Genomic DNA, 17280 nt, shown 5'->3' with positions numbered 1-17280 from the left:
GTCTCGAATTGCATACAAACCCTTGATTGATGGGTACAAACCTAATTAACAGACTGAAAGTGAAAGTTGCACACATTAAGGGCTATATAGTACACATATTAGTAATCGAGAATAACGCTATACAAGTTTGGACGTTCGATGTAGTATTAAATTCAGGTTATGTTTCTTACTTAATGACATAGTAAGTTTCATAAAAACTCAACATGTGCCAACAAAGATATTATTACTTCTAATGGAAATAAAACTCATGAACTTCCTATTCCATATGGTTTGGCGACACAGAAATTCACCTACTAAGGTATCATCCATGTGTTTAGTATATACACCTCTCATCAATGGTGAAAAAGCATGATTATCACACCTCATCGTTCAAACATTCAAGCCAATCAAATTAAAAAGAATTATTAATGCCACATAATCATTCATTTCGAATATATTAAATTATTAATAATCTCTATGCAGAAAGTGAATCGGATTTATGGCCTCAAATTCTCGAAATAAAATAAAAATCGGACGAGTTAATAATATCGAAATTAAAAGTAGTAATTTACTTATCTGCCTCGCTGTAAGGCCTTCTCTGCGGTGTCCACTTCTTCCAAAATCCTTGCCTTACGTTTAACCGGAATTGGTGCAGTGGGCCCAAAACTGACGTAATGGCCCGATACAGCATTAAGGGCCGAGTATATATCCCGAAATGAAGCCCGGCCCAACAAGGCCTTCTCTCTTCTGTACTTGGCAACCCAGGTGTTTGACGACTCTCTTAACTCAGCCACCGCAGATGGAACACTGGGATCATTCTTGTCCAGGGTGATGGTGGTTCTGACTTTGTTGATTACTTGTTCAGTCTCTTTGACATACTCTTCATCATTGGATGAAGCAAATGCTGGATTCACTGGGAACAGCCATTTAGGAGTCAGAATTGCAGCTGTTAGGGACAAAAATTGGCGGCGAAGAGGTTGTTGTTGTTGCTGCTGTGGCGTTGGAACGGCGGAAGTGGTGGTGGTTGTGGGTTTAGTTTTGAATATGGTGAGGGTTTGGGGTTTGGTTGCGGGCGTTAGGAGTGGTGAAGCCATCACTTGTTTGTGTGTGTGGTGCGTGGGAGGAGAAGGAATTGTTTGGTACAGAAGGGTTTGTATTTAGAAGGGGAGACGAGTTGGGGGAACTGGGTTCGTGACACGTACGCTTATCATCTGATCTAAGTCGTTTTTAATGGATGCGAATGGAGCTTTGTTTTGGCTCCACCTGTCCCGATAAAATTGGTAATGAAAGTTTCGATTAAAAAAAGTATGTAACGAAAAAGGTCCCACCGAGATTTGAACTCGGGTTACTGGATTCAGAGTCCAATGTCCTGACCACTAGACCATGGGACCATTTTGTGATTCTGCTGATAGCTTTAAACATTTTTTTCTACTAAAGCTAGCTCTCCCACCGCGTGCGTTCGTCCCCGGAAAATGACATACATACATAATTTTTCAGCAACATAATATACATAATCTATGTGGCATGCCTCACAGATATATTGACACAAAACCCTAAATGTTCACTTTTTTTTCCTCGCTTCTCTCTCCTCTATTAGTAGTAAAATACACTGTTAATACGTAATGCATTAAATACTGGAAAACAAATACACTATCAAAAACATAATGTAATAAGGTACTGTATGATAACAATCGAACTTGCCAAAAATGGGAAACAAATATACTGTCAAAACATAATGTAATAAGTCATTGCCATAATTAGCTTGGTTAAATACCCTGATAAGTCGTAATGCATTAACAACTAAGAAACAAATACACTGTAAAATTATCATGCCCATCGGCACTAATGACAAATGAATTGTAACTCTTGTTCGATTGAATTTCAGCAATATCATTAATCTCTAGTTGCATTTTCACACTCGGTTTATTTCCCTGTTACACACGAAGAATCTATAATGACTACGACTTAGATCGCGGTTGTGGATATCTTCAAATAATGTAATCTGCCACTTCCCATCGACGAAAAGTCTACCAACAAGCCTCGCCTTGTTATCCAACCTCCCGCATGTAAATATCAGATATTTGTAATCACCATTCGCATCCTTTGTTATTGACCTCTTCTTGATTGAAAACCCATCTCTTCACTACAAAACAATATTGAAACAGACATTTGTTTGATAAATACATAAATTTAGTGATTGATAATGTAATAACTTATATAATATCAACACCAAAATGAAATGACTCTGTCATTTTTACACTATCATACTAGAGTGTAATAACTCAATGCCATAAAAAAGTGAAAACAATTTATTTAAGTAAAATGACTATGTAATAAACAGCGGCGCTAAATACATTGGTAATTCGTAATGCATTATAAACTGACAAAAAAATACATTGTCAAAAATATAATGTAATATTTTATAAACAACAAATGAAAGGTAAAATTACTCGGATATAATTAAACCTAATACATTACACAGCGTAGTAGTGTAATCAAATATTTTACCAATATGAAGAACACACACTATCGAACTACACTATATACCTAAATACACTATATACCTAAATACACTTCCATTAAGCATGAATAAAATATCACAAAACACAAACCAATGCATTATAACAACTGAAACCCGTCAAGTATGTAAACAGAACCATTCAAGTCAAATACATTATTTAATTGGTAGTGTATAGTTCTATCAATGTTCATAACTACAAATTTTACTAGCTTTGTCCATACTTCAAATTACTCACAACAAATACATTAGAGTAGTTCTAGCATTGTTCATACATACAAAAAATTTTCCAACAGAGTATACCCAAACAAGACTATTGAACATATGTTAAAAACATTATGCATACTGACAGTGAACCAATCGAATCCATCAAGCAAGGAAATATTCAATGCAACTACATTATGGGAACTTACAGTGTATGTAATATTTTGGTTTTGTATAAAACAAATGCATTACTAAAATGAAAGTGTAATCAAATGTTTTGTGGAACCAATAAATCACCAATCCAGGACACCATGACGAGAAGCAGCCCAACAACATACACTATATGCTAAATACACTATGTTCTAAATACATTATTTGTAAAATACAGTATCTGGTAAGCTAGGCAAGAAACAAACCATGAAACAAAATAATTACACTTTTCATTATGACAGTGCAATAACCCACTATCAAGCTTCACAAGTAATCCATAAGATGTTCAATCAATAGAAAAAGCTAAATACACTGCCAAATGTATAGTGTAATAGCGCACTGAAACATACCTTCGACGTGGGTCTCCAATTCCGGTGGCCGTTTCGGTAGACGAATGGCTGGGCTAAGTGCTCCTCACGTAGGGGAGTCCATTGGTGGCGTCGGGTTGCCAAACCGACGTCGGAATCAGCCGGATCTATGAATTTTGTTCTGTGGATACCCATGGCTTCATTGTGGATTTCCGACAAAATCAACAACTAGTGACGGCAAGGGGTGACTGGGCATTGCTCCTGGGGTCGGACGATTCTTTTGGCTGCAGCGGCGATCATATCGGTGACCGGAAGGTGGAAGTCGGTTTTGGCCGTGAGAGAAGAAAAGAAAATCGTGTGAGAGAGAGGTGAGGAGAGAGAAAAGTGAGATATGAGGAGAGAAAAAAGTGATTTGTAGGTTTGATTTTTGAATTTTGAAATTTAAAATTGTCTAGTCATTTGCTTATATGGCATGCTATGTCATTATGTATACTTATGTATACCAATCTCATGTATGTTTATCACAACCGTTCGTCCCCGGCCTCTTCGTCCACACAAAAATGGTGGTCAGCGTCAACTATCTTACAACCGGCCTCCACGACTTCTCCCACTTCCAATCTCATGTGGGTCTTCACGACAATTGATATACTCATTATTTACATTCTTTTATACTTATAGTCGCACTTGTTTTTGCCTCGTTTAAATTAAATTGGAAGCACTACATGTCCATAATTTTGATTTTTGATGTTCATAATTGTTCATAATCTATGTGGCATGAGGAGAAGTGTGGGGGACCATTTAATACTAAATGGTCCCCCACACTTCTTCTCATACCACCTAGATTATGGATAATTATGGACACATATCATTTTAAAAATTAAATTGAACTATCATAGAGCCTAAGCTCTTTATTTTCTCTAAATTTTAGGTTTTGTAGTGAGAAGTTGTTAAGTTATACAAGGGATAAGATCCAAAATGACCTCTTTACTTTGGCAAAAATGTCCTTTCGACCCTATTACTTTTATTTGTTAAAAATAAGCCTTTATACTATGCGAACCGGAACATTTAAGCTCTTGCCATCCATAACCGTTAACTTGGATGATGACATGGCTTAAGAATTGTGATGTGATTTTATTTTTTTTAAAAAATGTGGAAAATGAATTGGTAGTATAATATAAAACAAAAAACTCAAATAACTCTCTGAAAGTTTAAAACCCTAAATCACTCTCTCTTCCTCTCTTCCAAATCGCGCTTCTGCATTCACAAAGAGCAAGCCTGCTTCGACAACTGCTTCTTCCCTTATTGATATGCACCCTTGATGTGTAGTCATTGTGTTTTCTAGGTCTTTTTTTCTATGCGAGAGCTTCGGTTTCCTTTGCGAATCTATTTGATTGTTTTCATTCAGTTTTCGATTACATAATGTTACGTCAACGGTCACTTCCTTTGTTTTCTCTGGACCGATTTGTTATCAACTTTTTTAATTGACATGATTTTTTTAAGTCATAGAGAATCTCCTTGTACAGAGCCTGATTTGGACAGGCCAGTTAACGTATCCTTTTAATTTGGGATGAATTTGATTATTTAGCTTTTGGATGGGACATTCTAGATCTACAAGCGAAATCACTTTTGGGCATGCCCATGTGTAGGTCCCTGAGCAGCTATCATGTACATATATTGAATAAGACAGACATATCTTTGTTTATGTATTATGTATTAAGTGTACGACTAGCTAGTTAGAGAAGGTAGTGAGACCTTGAATTAATCATTAATGTTCATGTGGTGCATGGGTTTTGAGTGGAATCCCACGTCCCCATGCAATTAGTGCTATATATGACAATGGACATAAACCAGAAGATTACATAAGTCATTGGTACAAAAGAGAGACATATCTTAAGGCCTATGAACTTCCACTTCAGCCAATAAATTGAGTAGACCAGTGGCATAAAACTTCACTTGATCCTGTGGAACCACCAAAGATGAGGAATATGTCAGGGAGACCAAAGAAAAAAAGAATAAAAGAAATGGATGAGATTCAAGTAAAAGAGAGGTTTCCCAGGGAAGAAAGGAATATGACATGCAAAGTGTGTAAAGGAAACGGCCACAATAATAGGAACATCAAGTGTCTTGGTAAGGCTTCATCAAGTGGCACAGTAGAACACATCAGTAGCAGTCAACAAAGTAGGATTACAAATGCAACTCAAGGAAACCGGGTAAGGAGTTCTTCAACTGCAAATTCATCTCAAACAGTGGCTGTATCTCAAGGAAGCCAGATCTAACTATATTAGTCCTCACCATAAGGAATGTAGGCCCAAGGCCAAGCCAAGGAAAAAAGTACCATTATATGGTCTTGGAGTTTATGTGAACCCTTAATCTGATCGTACCATCCTCAATGTAAGTCATTTCAATACTATTTATGTTTTTCTGTCTATGTACATGTTCTAATTATATATCTTGATTATTAACACAAATCTTTTTTTTTTCAGCCTGGGACTTCAATGTCTCGAGTAATAGACCATGGAAAGAAAAAGTCAAAGAATATCGTGCCCCACAATAGATCATGTAGTTGTGAGGAACAAGTTATTTTTCAATAGTAGAGTGACTTATTTTGGATGTTATGACTGCTATTTAGATGTTATTTGTGTTATTTCGGATGTTATTTTTTATGTTAAGGGGCAACCAATTTGGATGTTATTTATGCCATTTTGGATGTTATTTTTTCAATAATAGAGGGCCTTATTTGTTCATTATGTTGAAGTTGAAGGGCTTATTTGTTCCTTTTGTTGAAGCTGAAGGGCTTATTTTTTCCTTTGAGTGTAATTTGTGTGTCACCTGTAATGTCTATGTCATAAGTTAACGGTGTCGTTACTCCACGTGGGCAACTATGATTTAACAAAAGTTTATCATAAGGGCTTAAATGTTCCGGTTCGAATAATATAATGATTTATTTTTAACAAATAAAAATAGGAGCCAAAAGAGTACTTTTGTCAAAGTAGAGGGGTCATTTTGGATCTTATCTCTTTATACACAAATAGGAGACCAAACCAGTTTACCCTTCCTGGAGATCCTCTCTACCTCGAGGAAGGGCGTGACTTTTGATGGAATATGAAGTTCACGTGTGAAGGAAAAGAGACTTGAGGGCGAAAATGTCAAAAACTTAAAAAGGAAGGATTTACAACAAGCTAAAGAAGTAAATTTTGGATTAGGAGAGAGACTTAATTTTGGATTACAACAAGTCAAATATTTCGTAAACATGTATTATTGTCCGACCTAGAATAGAATTATTATCACCCCTAGGAAAAGCTTTTGTTGTTTTATTTTTTAATTTATTATAAGATTTTTTGTTTTCTTATATTTTTATAAGCATCGACCATAACCCTTTTTTTGTACTCTCTTCGACATCGACCAAGACCAAAGAGATCGACGACCAAGGATGGTTGTTCTATAGAGATCGACTACCACTAGACAAGGATGGTTTGATCGACAGAGATTGATCGACCAAGCATGGCTATTCTACAAAGATCGACGACCACTAGACAAGGATGATTTGCCAAGTAGACACCACTAGAGGTCGATTCGACAAACCCTAACAGCCCTTCTTGCCTCTTCAAGATCGACCAACATTCAGTGGTGAATGGAGATCATTTCACTGGGGCCTACTTCAATAGTGTTACTATATAGGTGGGTTTAAGTACTTTTTTAAATGGCACCCAATAAATTTTTTCCAGCCCCAGTGTCAATTCAATAATACAAGTTGACTACCAAAATACCTACAAATTAACAAACATATCAAAGAAAGAGAGAGAACAGATAAAGAAATATCTAAAAGTATATAAAAATACATATACAATGTATGGACTTATAACTAATTACTCGATTTTATCCCGACTTCTCTCTCACTGGATGCATGACTCTTGAGTATCAAGCAGAGACATAAATTGAGATGTACGAACAATGACATATTAGTCATTTGAAAGAGCTTGGCGAGTTTTCTAGATTACTAGCACAAAAAAAGAAACATCTCTCCTTTCATTTGGTGTCTTGACTTTTGAAGTTATAATCGGTACCTATATCAATGCAAGCGTTCAAAGATATTTCTAATGAATAAATATTGTCAAGACGGATTTACGCAATCAGATTAGTGGTCAATTTTTAAATAATTGTCTATGTTTTATAGAAAAAGAATTTTTTGGAATTATTATAATGATGTTGTAATAAAGCATATTCAAAATAATATATATATATATATATATATATATATATATATTATATTACTCACTAAACTTTTTTGCATTAAATAGAGGAGCACTGATTGAGCATTGGATGACCATGCCAGACATGGGTCTCTTGATTGCTTCGAAGTTCAATATGATATTACTCTTTTTAAGTGCTGTACAGAGCTTGACGTATTTGCCACTTTGATATACTCCACAATTGTCGTATCAACATGTTGTTATTGCTATCGGGTACGTAAATAATAATTACTACGTCCAGGTTGTATTGACAAATGGTTATCCGATGCCTCCCATTATGCGTCAATGGGTTCACTTCAGGCATGATTGCGCAGCTGCATGGGCTACCCCGTATGCAGTGTGAATTGATGCGTTCATGCAGTATATTCGTTATAGGTTTCCTTCTGAAACCATTGTGTTGGAAGATTAAGAATGTAACATGTGTTAATATGTTTGAATAAATTTGTTTTAAATATCCAAGACTTTCGAGATTAAAAAGACTTTGTGTTATTAGTATTTAGTAGTTATAATCCAGTGTATAGGATTTAATACAAAATTTAAAATATAAGGTTTAAAACTTAAGATTATTTTTCCCTTAATCAATTATATTTTAACATTACAATCATTAAAATAACTAACACCACAAAAATGTTTCTCAAAAAATTGGCATATAAATTGCTTGTCTGTATGCATGCATATGTGTATTAGGGCAAATGCAATGGTAAAGTGTTATTGGGCCAACAAAGATGTTGTCTTTTGCTGATGTGGCTGTATTGGGATAAGTGTTTTGCTGATGTGGATGTATTGATATTTGATGTTTTGGTGTAGTTTTGTTATGGTTAATATGGAGGAATGGAATGTTGTTGGCCTCCATGTCAGGTGGGAAGAGAAATTGTATAGAAATTTGTGTTTTGTTGATGTGATTGTATTGAAAGATGTGTTTTGCTGATGTAGCTGTACTAGAATACGTGTTTGACTTGACTTTAGAATACGTGTTTGACTTGACTTTTTGTGTAATAGAGGTGGGACCCGACCAACATTTTTGTTGGCCCAACAAATAAGAAACCATTACATTTACCCTTAGTGTATCTGTGTATGTACGTACGTGCGTGAGACAAATGAGAGCAAAACAATTAATTTAGAAAGTCCCTAAGTCTTATCATGTCTAGCTGCCTAACTAACTAGCACCAAAAAATAATATATATTTATATATCCTACATAAGACAAGACATGACAGGACAAGACAACACAAGACATGAGTTCATTACATGTTATCACAAGGCTAAATAGATATAGGTAAATAAAGTGAATGTATCAAGCAAATAGGATGGGTTAATTTAGAAAGTCCATATCATCATCTATGTCCTTGCTAGATAGTTTGCCATAAACCTATTGTCTTCTTCGTCTTCGTGCAATGCCTTCTGAAATCTTTTAAGATGCTCTTTACTCGAAACGAGTTGTCCTCTCATGTCTCTAACGCGCCGTGTCATGCGATTTAGAGCCGCGCATATATCCTGTTTTTGAAACCAAATCAAATCATCAATCGATGAAATTGTGAGTGCTAATTTGTCTTGTATGTGCAGAGTGGGCACAAGTGTGTTTTGAGTTTTAAACACTCTGGCATGCTACCAAGTATTGTATGAGTATGTTCTATACCTTTCGTGTCATCCATCCATATTTTCCATCCAATGCCTCTTGTAGCTTATTTAAACGTCGTTCCATTCGAGGGATTTCATCATCAATATTGAGGATTGTCTTCTGCCGCTTCCCACGTCCTTCGCATTTGGTGAGCCGGTATATGTACCTATCACAGTGAGTTATCCCTGGTAATCTACCAGCAATAACGGACCATCTGCAAAATAAATAAGGAACCCTTGATCTAGTGGTAATAGAGTCGTTTCCCAGTCCCATTTCATAATAATAATAATAATAATAATAGAAGCACTAAAGTCATATCCCATATTGTTTATTTTACTATAGTCATTTCAGTATCGAAAAAACTATTTGTTCCAACAACTAAGATCCTAGTGATCCCAATTGCTGCAGTGTATGGAGGAGATTAAAAGCGTAAGTGATGGGCCCCACTTGCACATTTAATCTCCTCCATACACCTCAGCAACTGGGATGAGATCCCAATTGCTAAGACGAGTAGCAAAGCTGTTTTAGTATTTGACATCTGTCAACCTGGACTATATTAATGTTTTCAAGTCAGAAATCAAACAGTGACTACATACCTATTACCAAGAGTTTCATGTGCTCTAATGAGGATTTCATCTTTCTCTTTAATATGGTTTCCTCTTCTGCCATTTGGGTCCAGGTAATCCATCCGTGTCAATCTCAAGCTACTTCTTAATAAACCTAAAAACCATAAATGGACATTTGGATCCAGGTAATTCATCCATCTCAATCTGCAACTCTTCTCACTTCTTGATAAACCTGAAAACCAAAACAAAATTATTGTATATATCAGTGAATTTATCCAACAATATTGTCAATATTTAAACAGTAGTATTAGTTAATCCATAAAGTGCTAGCCTATGGTAACTCAAGTCTCTTAAATGAAATTTTAAAACGTTTTAACTCTCAAAATACAAGTCAGAATCAACGCATAAAACTCTTTCTAACAAGATGATCCATTGTCGATGAGTTTTATCAAGTAAATCTTAATTCAATTGTTTTTTTAATGAAATTTCAAAAATAATGAATTCTACACTGTGTTTTAAAAAATAATAGAATCTATATTAAAATAATAAATTTTGGAAAATAAATTCTGAAATAAAAGAGTCGAAATAAAATTATTCCATTGATTAAATCAATGGAAGAAACCTGTTGAGCTCCCATGAGTTACCAAACTAACGGATTACATGTCATTTTCGATATTTGAAACACAAAATTTTAAAAGCTAGTCCAACTATATCACCTGCAAACTTGGGAACTTCGGGCCAGTTCCAGGCGCCATAACTAGTAACATAATCTAGTAACTTTTTATCTTCTCCAGGTGTCCATGGATCTTCCCTGAGTCCAGTTCGTCACAAAAGGAAAACCCCAGAAGTCCGGAGAACAAGTATCGACCAGTCAGCGAAAATCACTCATCGACAAAAAGACAAAACTAACAAACAAAAAAAGGGAAATACTGGAAAATATCCAAAGGACAGGTATCAGTCAGCCAGCAAATACCACCTGTTATTATAAAATATAGACAGATGGATACTGCAGATACATTGTCTTGTATGTTGGTGTGCATGTGGTCAAGGATGCAAAACAAGAAAGAAGAAAAATCACAAGGTGCTAAACTTCTATGAGTTGTTGCCAAGCTCTATAAATATCAACAAGTGTGAGGTTGTAAAGATAAGCTCAGAAGCCCCAAACAGACAGCGCAACAAAGCCCCAAATTTAAAGGAACTACATGATACAGAATGGATGTAAAGGAGCTACAAGCCCTAAAAATGTTGCTTCAATAAAAAAAATGTATATGGTCATGTTCATATTTATAACAGTACCTGTAGATATACAAAATCCAACTACACACAGAAGTATCATGTTCGCAAGAAATGGAATAGATATCTGATTATAGCAAGGAAACATTTCTGATGTTAATTTTTAACAATTTTCCAGAAGTTTGTGAACATAGTTACTGTAGGTAAATCAAAGATGAATGCAATGATAATGTGAAGAGATGTGTATTTATATACATTAACCTGGTTCGCGGGGGTAATGTGATGAGCCCTCCAGGATCATCTTCCACCAACGGTTCGGTCTCTTCAATTGCCCTGGCATTTCCCAGGGAGACTGAAGACTCAACTCTTGACGAGGTGATTGTCCTTAAAGCATCCACAGAGGACTCTCTAGTTATGTATGGACGTCGTCGACGTTGAGTACTAGAATCTCTGCAGTAATTATCGTATAATTTAGAGATTGCAACATAGATGAGGAAGATTAGAGGTAGGATAGATATTTTGATGCGGCTGTCGATCTTTTTGTAAAAGTAAACATATTGTACTACCGCATAAATGCATTGCCAAGTTGAGACAAAAAAATCCAAAATTTGCATATTTATATGACTTAACATGGTTTGCTGGTATAATAATGTGATGAGCTCTCCAAGTCGAGGATCATCTTCCACCAACGGTTCAGTCTCCTCAATTGCCCTGGCATTTCCCAAGGGGACTGAAGACTCAACTCTTGACATGGTGGTTGTCCATGAAGCATCGTCAGAGGACTCTCTTGTTCTGTATGGATGTCGTCGACGTCGAGTACTAGAATCACTGCAGTAATTATCGTATAATTTAGAAATTGCAACACAGATGAGGAAGATTAGAGGTAGGACGGATATTTAGACATTTTGATGGGGCTGTCCATCTTTTTGTAAAGGTAAACATATTGTACTACAGCATAAACGCATTGCCAAGTTGAGACAAAAAATTCAAAATTTGCATACTTATATAACTTAACCTGGTTCGCTGGTATAATGTGATGAGCTCTCCAGGATAATCTTCTTCCAACCGTTCGGTCTCCTCAATTGCCCTAGCATTTGTCAGGGAGACTGGAGACTCAACTCTTGACAAGGTGGTTGTCCTTGAAGCATCCACAGAGGACTCTCTTGTTATGTATGAATGTCGTCGAGTACTAGAATCACTGCAGTAATTATTGTATAATGTAGAGATTGCAACACAGATAAGGAAGATTAGAGGTAAGACTGATATTTTGATGGGGCTGTCGATCCTCTTCTCGTAAAGGTAAACATATTGTACTACCGTATAAACGCATTGCCAAATTGAGATAAAAAATCCAAAATTTTCCGATGCCTCTCTGAGGAGTTGCGAAATGATCTCGTTCTCTCTAACTCTGTAACAAAGCTCAATGATTGATAGGAGCAAACCCAATGAAGCCGTTATCATTGACATAAACGCATATATTGGCTTCTTTGGTGTGCTTAACTGATCAAATGCTATAGATAAACCCTCCAAAATGAAACTGCCCAAGAACAACGCGATTCTTCTCTGAAATATACATAGACATATATATATATATAATTAAAAATCAAATTAAATAACGCATCAATAAATTATTTATAAAAAAAAAGGTAGGGGAGATTAAATTTACCATTTTTCTTGATTCTCTTTGGTGCAAAGCATCATTAGCATGATCGGGGCTTTGATTTCGGTTCAAAGAACGACCTTCGTTTGTTGTCAATTGAATCTCTAAATCGCGGAAGCCCGCCATCATGGATTCCTACTAGCAAGGCATTTGAAGTTGATTATAACGAGATAAACGTGATCAAGAGGATCAAAATCTTCTAAAATTACTCAATATTTCTATAAACCAAGGAGATCTATGATGGTTAATACGAGAGAAACAGAGTTATAAGCGTTTTACCTAGGGAGAAGGTATCGTCGTGTTGAGATCGAGCGGAGAAAGTGAAACTCAGTTGTGCATTGACTTATTAATTTACTTAAATCTCAATTACCCATAAAATATGGTAGTAAGTGAAGGAAAATTCATTCCCATTTCCCCTCAAATGTACAAGAGAGGATGAAGCGCGCTCAGTTGTGCATTGACTTATTAATTAACTTCCTGTCAATGTCATTGACGAACTGACTCATTGCCCAATTAGATTCTTTGGGCTTCCAAGCAAGTCTATGTCAATATGCGATACCCAACGGTGGGATCAGGGGTCCTGGGCCTAGGCTTGGCCCAATTCATGGGTGCATTCGGTTGTGTGTTTATTGGGAAGTAGGAGCATGTCCAACCCAAAAACCCAATTTGGATGGACAGTTTCCCTATTTTATGTAAAAAAAGCTATTTTGGGTTATTAATTTTCTAATACCGTTCCAATTATATATCTCATTTTAACATCACATAAAATATTTTAATATTTTCCAACATAACTAACTTTAACTACCTTCAACTTTAAATTATTAAATAACAATACAGGTAATTATGTTTTAATATTAATAATGAGTCATATAGATTAATACAAATTAATAAAATTAATATTTATATTATAAATTAATAATTTCGATCTTATTTGTTTAAAAATAATAATTAAAATACTAATTATTTAAGCTAACACTCATTTCAGATACCACATTTCAACTATATTCATTCACCACCACACATTTTAGATACCACTAAAACATTTTTTCACCACCACACATTTCACTTAATCACCACCACACACTTCATGTACCATTAAAACATTCATTCACCACCATACATTTCAATATCCAGTCAAACATTTATTCATCACCATACATTTCAGTTATCATTCACATGTTTATTCACCATCATACATTTCATTTGCTTACCACCACACATTTCAGTTTCCAATCAAACATTTATTCACCACCACATATTTCATATACCATTCAAACATTTATTCACCACCACACATTTAAGCTCCCACGATAAAGTTTCTTTGGCTTATAAGTTATATCATCTTGACTCACTTTCAATTGTAGCCTCATTTTCACTCTATTTTTCTTGCAAACATAAACTTTCCATATGGTTCGCCATAATCGTTTGGTTAATATGTTACTTGAAGAGGAGGATGCCATCAACGATGAGTATCATCATTGCTGAAGCAGGGCTAGCACCACCAATAGCTTGTGACTTGCCTTTGCGAAGGCATTCTTTCGATGCTTTTCTATCGAGTGGTCGCTCTAATCCTTCGAAAGTGTTGGGTACACTTTCATCTTCTTCTAGATCGATTGAATCAGGCGTTGTTGGGGAAGATGATTGTCGACTTGCATTCTTTGTTTTCAATGTATGCCAACAGTGTGAGAATCGGAATGAATGACCCTCCAAACTCTTGAACATTTGTTGAGCCTACATAATCTATCCAAAAAGAGTATTGTGATATCAAAAGTAATATAGCATATTAATTGAACAAGACAATAAGTAACATGTGTACCATATCTTGGCTCAGTAATACCACTCTGTTGTCTTGCTTCAATCTTTGCAAAATGTCCACAAAATGTATTCACTTCTCTTTGTAACCTATCCCACGATGCTGCAGCAATACTTTGGAACGGAATATATTCTCACCTTGCTTGTTTTCATTGAAGTATGTTTCAATCCTTTCCCAATAGGCTCCTAGTTTTTGTTGATTTCCATGCACCACATCTAAGCTTGTATTAAGGTAGGCCAAAATTGGCACCAAGTCATCCTCAATTGCAAAATTGGAACCCCGTTGACCCCTCCTAGTATTGGAAGGGGTATTGGTAACTTGAGGCATATTAGGACTATCCGTATCAGGGTAACTATACTCTTGTGTAACAAAAGGACTATCAATGCTTGATCCTCCACTTAACATATTAGTGAAGTAGCAATGATTCTGAGAGTCCATCAAAATCAACCTGTAGATAGAAAATGATGTTTATATAATTATACAACTATGGAATGCATAGGATACGATTTCAGGAGATGATTCAAATATGTCCCAAACACAGAAGTAATGTGAAAGTTGAAACATCTGATAGGGGGCAAGCACCCCATAATCAACCCAAACATAGTAATGAAATTCATGCATCTCAGAACTAATTCATACATGCTAAATAATTTGCTACCAGTTTCAAAATACAAATGATATTCTTGCACTTGCATTGTCACTTTTAAGATGTGGGAAACATGCATAGAGATCAGACTTTGACAGATGTGGAAACATTCCCACGGCCTCTCATACTCAAACATAAAGAGAATTTGACCCCAAAGAGGATTTGGGTTCCAAATCCCAGTAGAACATGTACACAAAGAGAAAGCTCAAGCAAAACCCCAAAGAGAATTTGACCAATATCTCGAGCAAATTCAAGGCTACCCACAGTACACAATACAAATTCAAGGCTACCCATATTACCAAACCAACAAGAGACAACAATATCAGTAGAATAATTACCAAAACCCAACGTCAATCCTAGCAAAACAAAGATCAAAACCAAAACAATAAAATTTCCATCCCAATAGCAAAGACCAAACTAACTAATGTAATAAATGTCCAAAACAGAGAACCCAAATCTGGGTTAAAACAACGTTTGCATAGATAACCCTAGGTTATGGGTTCCAATCAAAACAATGAAAGATATAGGTCACAAGAAGAATCAGAAGAAATATACCTGAGAGAGATTGTCGAAGCAAGTCGTCGGAGCGAAGAAGAGTAGATCGGCTTAGGATTTCTTTTTTGTCTTCTCAAGAGGTTTCGTTCGAGCGAGAAGAAAGAGAGTGAACGACGTTCGCGTGAATAAGAGAATGAGGAGGGATAAATCGATTTTTTTATTATTTGTCAGAATATAGGGAAAACTTTATCTACACTAGATTTATTGTACCAAAACTGAAAAACCAAGATTGAGTATGTTAAACAAGTCAACATAATATTCTCTTATTGTATGATTGATTTCTAGTTTCCTTATCAAAGGATAATTGATACCCGTGAATCACTAATTGGTGATTAATTATAACTTATATATATTGCCTCCTTGAGAGAGAATAAACTACACACTTTCAATCAAACCTTTAACATGGTATCGAAGCCTTCCTTTAACCCTCGCCGTCCACTTCGTCTTCTTCATTCTTCTTAACCCAAACCACAATAGTCTGTAGTGTCTCAAGACAAGAGACATGACAGATGACAGTGGAGTACTTCCACTAACCATTCCAACTACCACGATGAGTGGTTCTAATGAAACAATGAGTAGTTCAAACGAGCCTCTTGAATCCACCAATATGACTGCGTTCGGCTTCAGATTAGGTGATACAAACTTCAAAATCTGGTCGAGGATGATGGAGGTACATGCAGCAAGCCAAAACAAGCTTCGGTATCTCACTGGTCATACAAAATCGGTTGACGAGAAGGACCTTGGCTATTTGCGATGGCGAACAGAGGATGCCCTTGTACGTGGATGGTTATTGAGGACCTAGAACAACACATACTTGGGTTGTTTATTGAACTTCCAACAGCAAAAGAGATATGGGATAGCGTCTCTCAGATGTTCTATGATGGTGAGGATGAATCTCAATACTATGAACTACGTTGTAAAGCAACAAGGACACGACAAGCGGGCCGCCAGGTAAATCTCTATTTTGCAGAATTAAAGGGAGTCTGGCAGGAAATTGATAAGAGACGTCCCAACAAGATGGTGTGTGCAGCCGACATGAAAACCCGGAAAGAAGAGATCCAACAAGAACGAGTATATGATTTCCTTGCAGGACTAGATGATGGCTTTGACTCGATCCGGAGTGATCTTCTCTGGATGAAGCCAATCCCGAAGATTGAGGAGTGCTTCAATACAGTCCGACGAGAAGCACAAAGACAGATAACTATGCTTGGAGGTAAAGAGAGTAGTTCATCCGTGGCAATGGTTACCAAGTCTTTTCCTAAAGACACCTCTCGGCCTCTACGTGACTCAGAAGAAGCCGAGAAGGACAAGCTTAAGTGTAGCCACTGCCATGGAACTCGACATACTAAAGAAACCTGCTTTGAAATCCATGGGTACCCAGATTGGTTCCTCGAACGAAGAAAGCAAAATCGAGGGAAGGGTAACTAGCGAACAAATCCGGCAAAAAATAGCTCAGGAGTGGCAGCCATAGCAACCGGCCACTCAAATTCAACAGCTGTCGAGATAGATCGTCTCAATTCTGAATTATCTCTCCTCAGCATGATTTCCGAAGGAGATGACAACCGTGATACAGGTAATATGGGCACTGCCCTAACTATCTCTGCAGCCCGTGATACAGGATGGATTATTGACTCTGGTGCTACGGACCACATGACATATAATCCGGCTTTTTTGAATTCCACAATTCATCCTCCTCGAGATAGTATTATTACAGCGAGTGG

The 17280-nt window shown here is 36.4% G+C and overlaps 2 protein-coding genes, 1 long non-coding RNA gene and 1 other non-coding gene across 7 annotated transcripts; all 4 read right to left on the bottom strand.

Moving 5' to 3' along the window:
* Positions 1–408: 408 nt before the first annotated feature.
* On the bottom strand, positions 409–1204 carry LOC120007972 (photosystem II repair protein PSB27-H1, chloroplastic-like). Its single transcript, XM_038858466.1, has one exon. It carries the CDS (start codon positions 1071–1073, stop codon positions 552–554), a length of 522 nt encoding a protein of 173 aa, XP_038714394.1. The 5' UTR covers positions 1074–1204; the 3' UTR covers positions 409–551.
* A 94-nt stretch (positions 1205–1298) lies between these two features.
* On the bottom strand, positions 1299–1370 carry TRNAQ-CUG. Its single transcript has one exon. It is a non-coding gene; the product is annotated as a tRNA-Gln (tRNA).
* Positions 1371–8532: 7162 nt separating this feature from the next.
* On the bottom strand, positions 8533–12960 carry LOC120007199. Of its 4 annotated transcripts, none has more exons than XM_038857399.1 (9): positions 12825–12960; positions 12552–12683; positions 11901–12448; positions 11516–11713; positions 11141–11335; positions 10369–10463; positions 9683–9884; positions 9105–9300; positions 8533–8962 (listed from the first exon to the last, which is right to left on the bottom strand). In XM_038857399.1, exons 2-9 carry the CDS (start codon positions 12672–12674, stop codon positions 8807–8809), a joined length of 1713 nt encoding a protein of 570 aa, XP_038713327.1. In that variant the 5' UTR covers positions 12675–12683; positions 12825–12960; the 3' UTR covers positions 8533–8806. The 4 variants fall into 4 exon arrangements, with proteins under 4 accessions (XP_038713327.1, XP_038713326.1, XP_038713328.1 ...); XM_038857398.1 differs by having other exon boundaries at positions 12552–12680; positions 12825–12939; XM_038857400.1 differs by having other exon boundaries at positions 11147–11335; positions 12552–12680; positions 12825–12939.
* Positions 12961–13888: 928 nt separating this feature from the next.
* On the bottom strand, positions 13889–14557 carry LOC120007794. The gene is made up of 2 exons (XR_005470252.1): positions 14383–14557; positions 13889–14285 (listed from the first exon to the last, which is right to left on the bottom strand). It is a non-coding gene; the product is annotated as an uncharacterized LOC120007794 (long non-coding RNA).
* Positions 14558–17280: the final 2723 nt, after the last annotated feature.

The sequence above is a fragment of the Tripterygium wilfordii genome, chromosome 10 (genome assembly GCF_013401445.1).
Source record: "Tripterygium wilfordii isolate XIE 37 chromosome 10, ASM1340144v1, whole genome shotgun sequence".
Classification (NCBI taxonomy): Eukaryota; Viridiplantae; Streptophyta; class Magnoliopsida; order Celastrales; family Celastraceae; genus Tripterygium; species Tripterygium wilfordii.
Note: the sequence above shows the minus strand (reverse complement) of the source record. Positions and strands in the feature narration are given on the sequence as shown.

What these genes read in the sequence shown, in the direction of transcription:
- LOC120007972 (XM_038858466.1), bottom strand. Translation starts at nt 1,073, where the DNA reads ATGGCTTCACCACTCCTAACGCCCGCAACCAAACCCCAAACCCTCACC.
- LOC120007199 (XM_038857399.1), bottom strand. Translation starts at nt 12,674, where the DNA reads ATGATGGCGGGCTTCCGCGATTTAGAGATTCAATTGACAACAAACGAA. An exon ending in CGAAGTTCCCAAGTTTGCAG is followed by an intron (nt 9,885 to 10,368) that starts GTGATATAGTTG and finishes TTTGGTTTTCAG; the next exon opens with GTTTATCAAGAAGTGAGAAG. An exon ending in ATGGATGGATGACACGAAAG is followed by an intron (nt 8,963 to 9,104) that starts GTATAGAACATA and finishes TTTCAAAAACAG; the next exon opens with GATATATGCGCGGCTCTAAA.